Source organism: Coregonus lavaretus (genome assembly GCF_964263955.1).
Source record: "Coregonus lavaretus genome assembly, chromosome: 19".
Classification (NCBI taxonomy): Eukaryota; Metazoa; Chordata; class Actinopteri; order Salmoniformes; family Salmonidae; genus Coregonus; species Coregonus lavaretus.
The window spans coordinates 35353888-35366012 of NC_140006.1; the positions used below are offsets into that span (position 1 = coordinate 35353888).

At 45.4% G+C, this 12125-nt stretch overlaps 1 protein-coding gene across 1 annotated transcript in view; it reads right to left on the minus strand.

The window, feature by feature from the left end:
- LOC311147152 (roquin-1-like) overlaps window positions 1-12125 on the minus strand; it is a 36994-nt gene that overhangs the window by 12331 nt on the left and 12538 nt on the right. The window contains exons 5-11 of the mRNA XM_084183787.1: window positions 11939-12114; window positions 11410-11610; window positions 10279-10411; window positions 4747-4865; window positions 4417-4529; window positions 1953-2195; window positions 1567-1778 (exon numbers count right to left, since the gene is read on the minus strand). Coding sequence (XP_084039913.1) covers window positions 1567-1778; window positions 1953-2195; window positions 4417-4529; window positions 4747-4865; window positions 10279-10411; window positions 11410-11610; window positions 11939-12114 — 1197 coding nt within the window. The remainder of the gene's footprint in view (window positions 1-1566; window positions 1779-1952; window positions 2196-4416; window positions 4530-4746; window positions 4866-10278; window positions 10412-11409; window positions 11611-11938; window positions 12115-12125) is intronic.

Consider the following 12125-nt stretch of genomic DNA (forward strand, 5'->3'; position numbering starts at 1 on the left):
TTGCAGAAAATGACAACTGGTCAAAATAACAAAAAAGATGCAGTGTTGTCAGACCTCGAATAATGCAAAGAAAATAAGCTCATGTTCATTTTTAAACACAATACTAATGTTTTAACTTAGGAAGAGTTCAGAAATCAATATTTGGTGGAATAACCCTGATTTTCAATCACAGCTTTCATGCGTCTTGGCATGCTCTCCACCAGTCTTTCACATTGATGTTGGGTGACTTTATGCCACTCCTGGCGCAAAAATTCAAGCAGCTTGGCTTTGTTTGATGGCTTGTGACCATCCATCTTCCTCTTGATCACATTCCAGAAGTTTTCAATGGGGTTCAGGTCTGGAGATTGGGCTGGCCATGACAGGGTCTTGATCAGGTGGTCCTCCATCCACACCTTGATTGACCTGGCTGTGTGGCATGGTGCATTGTCCTGCTGGAAAAACCAATCCTCAGAGTTGGGGAACAATGTCAGAGCAAAAGGAAGTACGTTTTCTTCCAGGACAACCTTGTACATGGCTTGATTCATGCGTCCTTCACAAAGACAAATCTGCCCGATTCCAGCCTTGCTGAAGCACCCCCAGATCATCACCGATCCACCACCAAATTTCACAGTGGGCACGAGACACTGTGGCTTGTAGGCCTCTCCAGGTCTCCATCGAACCATTAGACGACCAGGTGTTGGGCAAAGCTGAAAATTGGACTCATCAGACAAGATGACCTTAACACAGTCCTCTACGGTCCAATCCTTATGGTATTTTGCAAACCTCAGCCTGGCTCTTCTTTGCTTCTCATTGATGAAGGGCTTTTTTCTAGCTTTGCACAACTTCAGCCCTGCCCCTAGGAGCCTGTTTCGAACTCGCCGTGCACTTCACACCAGCTGCCGTTTGTCATTCTTTTTGAAGGTCACTTGTTGTCATCCTACGGTTGTTGAATGACATTCGAATGAGTTGGCGGTCATCCCGGTCAGTAGAGAATAGTTTTCGCCCTCTGCCGGTCTGTAGCTTTGTTGTCCCCAATGTCTGCTGCTTGAACTTGTTCTTATGAACCGCCGTCATTTAAATGTTAATGATGGAAGCAACCTGACGCTCACTGTATCCCCCTGCCAGTAAAGCCAGAATTGAACCCTTCTTTTCCTCACTCAAAACTTTCCTTTTCAACTCTTTTGGCATGGTCAATAGTTATTTTTGGATTAATATTACTTTTGAGGTACTATTATCACTGTTTTTGCCATCCAGCTGGTCCTATTGCAAGCTGGTCCTATTGCAAGAGGATAGTGATGACCACAGCAGTGGTTTTTATACTTTTCCTCGTTAAATTAGATTTGGTTCAGGTGATCACCTAATCAGTACCTAATTCAGTAGAATGAGGTGTGCCTGTGTTGGAATCCAACAGACACTGGAATGGAATGGCTGTCATACATGTAGAGATGCTGATTTAAGAAAAATTTGCAGTGGTCTCTTAATTTTTTCCAGAGCTGTATATATATTTTTGCTATCAAATAAAATACGCTATAGCAACCAAACAAACATTTGAACAACATAAAACGTTTCATCAACGTTCAGCCTCACCTTGAGGGTACTGCGAAGGCTCGTACTGGGAGGCAGAGGGCGGTTGGCGTGAGTCGGAGTAGTACATGTCAGGCAGCTGCTGCTGGTACATCTGAGGCCCCCGGGGCATCACACCACCGGGTATCTTTTTGGGCATGTGGTCGCCTGGCCCCCTGGAGTGGCCCATGGCATGGGGGGGCTGAGGGAATCCTTGTTTGGGCCCCAAATCCAGACTGAGGGAAGAAAAACAGAGTTCTGAATACAATGCTTCATAAATCAAGTTTTTGCATTAATGTAAAAAAAGTGCCAGATTTTATAGCTAAAACACGAATTGTATTCTGTTACAAAATAGATTAACCAAAGAGATATAATAATGTCAGCTGAAAGCGGCGGTGTTTCCCACTTACGAGTCAGGGGGCAATCCCGGGGCGCTGTTGCTCCCGCCATCCATCTTGGGCTTGCGTAACAGGTCGTAGGTCACAGGGTCGGTGCCGCGGGCGATGAGCTGGGGCATGGGGTGTCCGGCCGAGCCGTTGGTGAGGGGCGAGGGTTTCCGGGTCACCCCCATGTCCAGAGGGAGACAGTCATCCGACAGCAGGCCAGATGAGCCAGGGAGGCGAGCCGCCAAACGCTTGTTCATCTTACGGTACCTACGAACATAAAATACAGTTATCCTTGTGGCCTGGGTGGCTTGCTATAAACACAAAATATGGATTTCACATCACTGGCAGGGGCACAGCCATGGGTGGGCCTGGGAGGGCATAGACCCACCCACTTGGGAGCCAGGTCCACCCACTGGGGAGCCAGGCCCAGCTAATCAGAATGAGTTTTTCCCCACAAAAGGGCTTTATTACAGACAGAAATACTCCTCAGCATCCCCCCTCCTCAGACGACCCCGCAGGTAAAGAAGCCGGATGTGGAGGTCCTGGGTTGGCATGGTTACACGTGATCTTGTTGGATGTACTGCCAAATTCTCTAAAACAACGTTGGAGGCAGCTTATGGTAGAGAAATTAACATTCAATTCTCTGGCAACAGCTCTGTTGGACATTCCTGCAGTCAGCATGCCAATTGCACGCGCCCTCAAAACTTGAGACATCTGTGGCATTATGTTGTGTAACAAAACTGCACATTTTAGAGTGGCCTTTTATTGTCCCCAGCACAAGGAGCACCAGCGTAACGATCATGCCGTTTAAATCAGCTTCTTGATATGCCACACCTGTCAGGTGATGGATTATGTTTGCAAAGGAGAAATGCTCACTAACCGGGATGTAAATAAATGTGTGCAAAAAATTGTAGATAAATAATATTTCTTTTATTTCAGCTCATGAAACATGGGACCAACATTTTACATGATGCGTTTATATTTTTGTCCATATATATATAATACACTGCTCAAAAAAATTAAGGGAACACTTAAACAACACAATGTAACTCCAAGTCAATCACACTTCTGTGAAATCAAACTGTCCACTTTGGAAGCAACACTGATTGACAATAAATGTCACATGCTGTTGTGCAAATGGAATAGACAACAGGTGGAAATTATAGCCAATTAGCAAGACACCCCCAATAAAGGACTGGTTTTGCAGGTGGTGACCACAGACCACTTCTCAGTTCCTATGCTTCCTGGCTGATGTTTTGGTCACTTTTGAATGCTGGCGGTGCTTTCACTCTAGTGGTAGCATGAGACGGAGTCTACAACCCACACAAGTGGCTCAGGTAGTGCAGCTCATCCAGGATGGCACATCAATGCGAGCTGTGGCAAGAAGGTTTGCTGTGTCTGTCAGCGTAGTGTCCAGAGCATGGAGGCACTACCAGGAGACAGGCCAGTACATCAGGAGACGTGGAGGAGGCCGTAGGAGGGCAACAACCCAGCAGCAGGACTGCTACCTCCGCCTTTGTGCAAGGAGGAGCACTGCCAGAGCCCTGCAAAATGACCTCCAGCAGGCCACAAATGTGCATGTGTCTGCTCAAACGGTCAGAAACAGACTCCATGAGGGTGGTATGAGGGCCCGACGTCCACAGGTGGGGGTTGTGCTCACAGCCCAACACCGTGCAGGACGTTTGGCATTTGCCAGAGAACACCAAGATTGGCAAATTCGCCGCTGGCGCCCTGTGCTCTTCACAGATGAAAGCAGGTTCACACTGAGCACATGTGACAGACGTGACAGAGTCTGGAGACGCCGTGGAGAACGTTCTGCTGCCTGCAACATCCTCCAGCATGACCGGTTTGGCGGTGGGTCAGTCATGGTGTGGGGTGGCATTTCTTTGGGGGGCCGCACAGCCCTCCATGTGCTCGCCAGAGGTAGCCTGACTGCCATTAGGTACCGAGATGAAATCCTCAGACCCCTTGTGAGACCATATGCTGGTGCGGTTGGCCCTGGGTTCCTCCTAATGCTAGACCTCATGTGGCTGGAGTGTGTCAGCAGTTCCTGCAAGAGGAAGGCATTGATGCTATGGACCGCCCGTTCCCCAGACCTGAATCCAATTGAGCACATCTGGGACATCATGTCTCACTCCATCCACCAACGCCACGTTGCACCACAGACTGTCCAGGAGTTGGCAGATGCTTTAGTCCAGGTCTGGGAGGAGATCCCTCAGGAGACCATCCGCCACCTCATCAGGAGCATGCCCAGGCGTTGTAGGGAGGTCATACAGGCACGTGGAGGACACACACACTACTGAGCCTCATTTTGACTTGATTTAAGGACATTACATCAAAGTTGGATCAGCCTGTAGTGTGGTTTCCACTTTAATTTTGAGGGTGACTCCAAATCCAGACCTCCATGGGTTGATAAATTTGATTTTTTAGTGTTCCCTTTATTTTTTTGAGCAGTGTATATATTTCTGAAGGTGGAGAGGGGACTTACTTCTCCAGCTCTTCCTGAGAGTGGGCAAAGGTACAGCTGGCTCCACGGGGACAGCCCCCCTTCTGCTTCATGTCCCGACACATGTACGTCTTGTATTTACTGTGCTGGGGGGGCTAGAAAAACAGAAAAACATGTCAATAGAATAATGGTGCCCTTTTTTAAGTCCAAATATCTGGAATTGTATTCATAAATTGTAACAAAGTAGGAGTGCTGATCCAGGATCAGTTTAGCCTTTTATTTAGATCATAATTAATAAGGTTACATTGACAGGACGACGCAGTATGAATACGGGCCATGATCAGTGTCAATGAGCCAGAGTGAGAGACGGACCTGTTGTGGGTCGGCTCCCTTCTTGCTGTGGTTCTGGATGAAGTCCACCAGGCCGTGGACCACAGTCTTCACCGCCACCAGACCCTTCTCCAGCTGCTCCCACGTGGGAGGGGGGGCGTCTAGAGAGCCAGAGGGTAGGGGAGAAACGAGTCAATACTTGGCATGAAGGAGTATAACACACAACATTATAATAGTGATGCTGATAACATGGACATCTGGGTCTGTTATGTCAATGATAACAATAACTTAACAATATAAATGATTGAATAGCCATTGCACGCAAAGTATTAAACCAAACTAGCCAAACAAATAATCTTCACGCCCTCTCTTTCATACATAGGCTACTGCTTAAAAGGGCTCTTAAAAAGGCCAAGTGCAGTCAAATACTGGATTTTCCTGTTTTATATATACAGTTGAAGTCTGAAGTTTACATACACTTAGGTTGGAGTCATTAAAACTCGTTTTTTAACCACTCCACACATTTCTTGTTAACAAACTATAGTTTTGGCAAGTCGGTTAAGACATCTACTTTGTGCATGACACAAGTAATCTTTCCAACAATTGTTTACAGACAGATTATTTCACTTATAATTCACTGTATCACAATTCCAGTGGGTCAGAAGTTTACATACACTAAGTTGACTGTGCCTTTAAACAGCTTGGAAAATTCCAGAAAATGATGTCATGGCTTTAGAAGCTTCTGATAGGCTAATTGACATCATTTGAGTCAATTGGAGGTGTACCTGTGGATGTATTTCAAGGCCTACCTTCAAACTCAGTGCCTCTTTGCTTGATATCATGGGAAAATCAAAAGAAAATCTGCCAAAACTTCAGAAATTTTTTGTAGACCTCCACAAGTCTGGTTCATCCTTGGGAGCAATTTCCAAACGCCTGAAGGTACCACGTTCATCTGTACAAACAATAGTACGCAAGTATAAACACCATGGGACCACGCAGCCGTCATACCACTCAGGAAGGAGACGTGTTCTGTCTCCTAGAGATGAACGTACTTTGGTGCGAAAAGTGCAAATCAATCCCAGAACAACAGCAAAGGACCTTGTGAAGACGCTGTAGGAAACAGGTACAAAAGTATCTATACCCACAGTAAAACGAGTCCTATATCGACAACCTGAAAGGCCGCTCAGCAAGGAAGAAGCCACTGCTCCAAAACCACCATAAAAAAGCCAGACCACGGTTTGCAAATGCACATGGGGACAAAGATAGAACTTTTTGGAGAAGTCCTCTGGTCTGATGAAACAAAAATAGAACTGTTTGGCCATAATGACCATCGTTATGTTTGGAGGAAAAAGGGGGTACTTGCAAGCCGAAGAACACCATCCCAATCGTGAAGCACGGGGGTGGCAGCATCATGCTGTGGGGGTGCTTTGCTGCAAGAGGGACTGGTGAACTTCACAAAATAGATGGTATCATGAGGAATTAAAATTATGTGGATATATTGAAGCAACATCAAGACATCAGTCAGGAAGTTAAAGCTTGGTCGCCAATGGGTCTTCCAAATGGACAATGACCCAAAGCATACTTCCAAAGTTGTGGCAAAATGGCTTAAGCACAACAAAGTCAAGGTATTGAAGTGGCCATCACAAAGCCCTGACCTCAATCCTATAGAACATGTGTGGGCAGAACTGAAAAAGCATGTGCGAGCAAGGAGGCCTACAAACCTGACTCAGATACACCAGCTCTGTCAGGAGGAACGGGCCAAAATTCACCCAACATATTGTGGGAAGCTTGTGGAAGGCTACCCGAAACGTTTGACCCAGGTTAAACAATTTAAAGGCAATACTACCAAATACTAATTGAGTGTATGTAAACTTCTGACCCACTAGTATTATTCTGAAATTTGACATTCTTAAAATAAAGTGGTGATCCTAACTGACCTAAGACAGGGAATTTTTACTAGTATTAAATGTCAGGGATTGTGAAAAACTGAGTTTAAATGTATTTGGCTAACGCGTATGTAACTTCTGACTTCAACTGTGTGTGTGTGTGTGTGTGTATATATATATATAAAAACTACCAGTGATGGACACACCTTCTCATTCAAGGGTTTTTCTTTATTTTTACATTGTAGAATAATAGTGAAGACATCAAAACTATGAAACAACACGTGGAATCATGTAGTAACCCAAAAAGTGTTAAACAAATAAAAAATGTGAGATTATTCAAATAGCCACCCTTTGCCTTGATGACAGCTTTGCACACTCTTGGCATTCTCGCAACCATCTTCATGAGGTAGTCACCTGGAATGCATTTCAATTAACAGGTGTGCCTTGATAAAAGTTAACTTAATGTGTTTGAGCCAATCAGTTGTGTGGTGACGATGTAGGGGGTTATACAGAAGATAGCCCTATTTGGTAAAAGACCAAGTCCATATTATGGCAAGAACAGCTCAAATAAGCAAAGCAAAACGACAGTCCATCATTACTTTAAGACAGAAAGGGCAGTCAATATGGAACATTTCAAGAACTTTGAACGTTTCTTCAAGTGCAGTCGCAAAAACCATCAAGCGCTATGATGAAACTGTCTCTCATGAGGACCACCACAGGAATGGAAGACCCAGAGTTACCTCTGCTGCAGAGGATAAGTTCATTAGAGTTACCAGCCTCAGAAATTGCAGTCCAAATAAATGCTTCAGAGTTCAAGTCACAGACACATCTCAACATCAACTGTTCAGAGGGGACTGTGTGAATCAGGCCTTCATGGTCAATTCGCTGCAAAGAAAATTCGCTCCAAATTTGGCATTTTTGGTTCCAACCGCCGTGTCTTTGTGAGACACGATGTGGGTGAAAGGATTGATCTCTGCATTTGTATTTCCCACCGTAAAGCATGGAGGAGGTGACACTCACTGATTTATTTAGAATTTAAGGCACACTTAACCAGCATGGCTACCACAATACTCTGCAGCGATACGCCATCCCATCAGGTTTGGGCTTAGTGGGACTATCATTTGTTTTTCAACAGGACAATGACCCAACACACCTCCAGGCTGTGTAAGGGCTATTTTACCAAGAAGGAGAGTGATGGAGTGCTGCATCAGATGACCTGGCCTCCACAATCACCCGACCTCAACCTAATTGTGATGGTGTGGGATGAGTCGGACAGCAGAGTGAAGGAAAACCAGCCAACAAGTGCTAAGCATATGTGGGATCTCCTTCAAGACTGTTGGAAAAGCATTCCAGGTGAAGCTGGTTGAGAGAATGCCAAGAGTGTGCAAAGCTGTCATCAAGGCAAAGGGTGGCTATTTGAAGAACCTCAAATATAAAATAGATTTTGATTTGTTGAACACTTTTTTGGTTACTACATGATTCCATGTGTTATTTCATAGTTTTGTCTTCACTATTATCCTACAATGTAGAAAATAGTAGAAATAAAGAAAAACCCTGGAATGAGTAGGTGTGTCCAAACTTTTGACTGGTACTGTATGTATGTATGTATGTATGTATGTATGTATGTATGTATGTATGTATGTATGTATGTATGTATGTATGTATGTATGTATGTATGTATGTACAGTGGGGAGAACAAGTATTTGATACACTGCCGATTTTGCAGGTTTTCCTACTTACAAAGCATGTAGAGGTCTGTAATTTTTATCATAGGTACACTTCAACTGTGAGAGACGGAATCTAAAACAAAACTCCAGAAAATCACATTGTATGATTTTTAAGTAATTCATTTGCATTTTATTGCATGACGTAAGTATTTCATCAACTACCAACCAGTAAGAATTCCGGCTCTCGCAGACCTGTTAGTTTTTCTTTAAGAAGCCCTCCTGTTCTCCACTCATTACCTGTATTAAATGCACCTGTTTGAACTCGTTACCTGTATAAAAGACACCTGTCCACACACTCAATCAAACAGACTCCAACCTCTCCACAATGGCCAAGACCAGAGAGCTGTGTAAGGACATCAGGGATAACATTGTAGACCTGCACAAGGCTGGGATGGGCTACAGGACAATAGGCAAGCAGCTTGGTGAGAAGGCAACAACTGTTGGCGCAATTATTAGAAAATAGAAGAAGTTCAAGATGACGGTCAATCACCCTCGGTCTGGGGCTCCATGCAAGATCTCACCTCGTGGGGCATCAATGATCATGAGGAAGGTGAGGGATCAGCCCAGAACTACACGGCAGGACCTGGTCAATGACCTGAAGAGAGCTGGGACCACAGTCTCAAAGAAAACCATTAGTAACACACTACGCCGTCATGGATTAAAATCCTGCAGCGCACGCAAGGTCCCCCTGCTCAAGCCAGCGCATGTCCAGGCCCGTCTGAAGTTTGCCAATGACCATCTGGATGATCCAGAGGAGGAATGGGAGAAGGTCATGTGGTCTGATAAGACAGAAATAGAGCTTTTTGGTCTAAACTCCACTCGCCATGTTTGGAGGAAGAAGGATGAGTACAACCCCAAGAACACCATCCCAACCATGAAGCATGGAGGTGGAAACATCATTCTTTGGGGATGCTTTTCTGCAAAGGGGACAGGACGACTGCACCGTATTGAGGGGAGGATGGATGGGGCCATGTATCGCTAGATCTTGGCCAACAACCTCCTCCCCTCAGTAAGAGCATTGAAGATGGGTCGTGGCTGGGTCTTCCAGCATGACAACGACCCGAAACACACAGCCAGGGCAACTAAGGAGTGGCTCCGTAAGTAGCATCTCAAGGTCCTGGAGTGGCCTAGCCAGTCTCCAGACCTGAACCCAATAGAAAATCTTTGGAGGGAGCTGAAAGTCTGTATTGCCCAGCGACAGCCCCGAAACCTAAAGGATCTGGAGAAGGTCTGTATGGAGGAGTGGGCCAAAATCCCTGCTGCAGTGTGTGCAAACCTGGTCAAGACCTACAGGAAATGTATGATCTCTGTAATTGCAAACAAAGGTTTCTGTACCAAATATTAAGTTCTGCTTTTCTGATGTATCAAATACTTATGTACAATACAAATACTAGTGTACCTATGATAAAAATTACAGACTACATGCTTTGTAAGTAGGAAAACCTGCAAACTCGGCAGTGTATCAAATACTTGTTCTCCCCACTGTATAGGTCAAAATCCATGAGTGAGATTAGTCATTAGGGCCTATGAGTCATGCCTATTTATTAACTTCTCCTTGACTACATCCACGTGAGCGCAGCTAACAAACACACCCAACCTGTTCTACACTGATTGATTGATTGATTTTTGACCACTTAACTAGTGGAATGTACTGGGCTGCATTTCATTCCAGAAAGTTGGAGAAAGCTCCCTCCCCTCTGCCTATGTTTCCTGACCTTCACGGATCTGATGGGGCTGAAAAGTGGAAAGCAATAGCTCTTCCAAGTTCCTGGTACTGCTTTCATCCATCATAGTCCTATCAGTTCCATAATGGGGACAACACAAAAAGAGAGGTTGAGGGAGGTGGCAACATTTGGGAATGGAATGCAACCCCAGTATGTCGGTGGTCTGAATTCTATCTTCAGTTGTATGCATTGTTGAAGTTAGAATAAGAATATAGGTGTTGAGTATGCGTGTCTCACCGGGGCTAGGGTCGATGTTGGCCAGTAGTTCCAGGTGTGGTCGGAGGTGGTTAAGGTTGGCGGGGTCGCCTGTCCTCTGCAAGGCTATGGTCAGCTCCTGAACGCTCTGGGCAAACGACGCCGGCGTCTGCAACTGGGGAGGACACAGGATGGGAAAGGGTTAACGTAAATCCTATCAGCATCTGAGTGCCTGAACCTGGATCTTCCACCAGTTGTTTTGTGGATATGATCATTCCTGTTCTCCTTTATCCTATTAGCATTGGTTGAAATAATGTTTTCTACTGTGAAGCAAGGCTTAACCCTCTGACATCAAGAGTGCTGCTCCTTTAGTGGAAGCTTATTACAATGGCTCATGTTGTTTCATGTGTCATACAGACAGTCACTTAGACAAATACAAACTGATAAGCAGATGTTTTACGTGAGTGAATATGGTTATTTTTGTGAATGTGTGTCTGAACAAGTAATGGACACACACACACCTTGTTGACAATGAACTAAACAACGTACATGACAACTTCTTCTAGAACTAGTAACAAAGACACAAACAGACGCTGACACCTTCCCAAAAAGACACACTAACACACACACACCTTGTTGATACTGAACCACAGGAGGTTGGTGGCACCTTAATTGGGGAGGACGGGCTCATGGTAATGACTGGAGAGGAATTAGTGGAATGGTATCAAATACAAACACATGGTTCCAGGTGTTTGATGTCATCCCATTTGCTCGTTTCAGCCATTATTATGAGCTGTCCTCCCCTCAGCAGCCTCCTGTGTAATGGACTATATGACGTACATCAGGGATCATGAACTACATTCAGCCGCGGGCAGATTTTTTCTTGAGCGGATTGTCAGGGGGCCAGAACATAATAACAAATAATTTGTAGACTGCAAATTGACCGTAAGAATCCCAAACAGATATAATATTTGACTAAAACATAAATCATTTCCAACATTGCTTACATTTGTATACGATCAGATATATCTCTATTATGGTGGGAATACTTTGGAACAGATTCCCTTCTTTTTGCTCAGAAAACCTGGGGGGCAAAATAAAAATAATCCGTGGGATGCCAGTTGGGGAACCCTGACGTACATGACAACTTCTTCTTGGACTTGTAACACAAACCTTGTCGATGATGGACTGCATGTGGGACTTGTGAGACTGGTCCCCGTAGAGCAGGGAGGACCACTGGTCAGGGGCGATGCGGAGGCCACCCTCCATGGCGATCTGGACAATCTGGGAGTCGTGTTCGCGCCGCAGTGCCTCATACGTCCTGAACTCCTCTTTCAGCTGCATCAGGGACGAGTCCTCGTCACGCTTGGTCACCTATGCAGCCGGGGAGAGGTACATTAAGGTAGCGTTTCTCTAAATGGTGGGTCAGGATCAGGTGGTTGGTTGCAGCTGGTCCGGAAAGATTTTGGGAGGTCATGGCACAAACATTTTTGGGAACCACATGGCCTTTGTTGGGTCATGTTCATTTGGGCACACCGAAGCAAACATTTATAAACGCTGAGCAACAGAAAACAGAAATTTGCGCTTCTCATTGGGCAAGTTCAGTTAGTAGCTCCTAGTTTCCGTCCGGTTTCCTGTTTCGTGCCTAGTGAACACGACCGAGGTCTGCGTTTCTGTATGAGATGCAGGTAGTCAGACCTACCTTGAAGCAGGAGGCCCTGTACAGGAGCTGCACCACGTGGCCTATGCTGGTCTTGGAAGCCTGGGGGAAGCGTGGCTCTAACCTCTGGACCACAAACAGCACCAGAACCTTCCTGGACAGGGCCGAGCCGTCCTCCAGAGCCAAGAGCACCAGCTTCAGAGCCTCCTCTTGCATGGCTGGGAGGGAG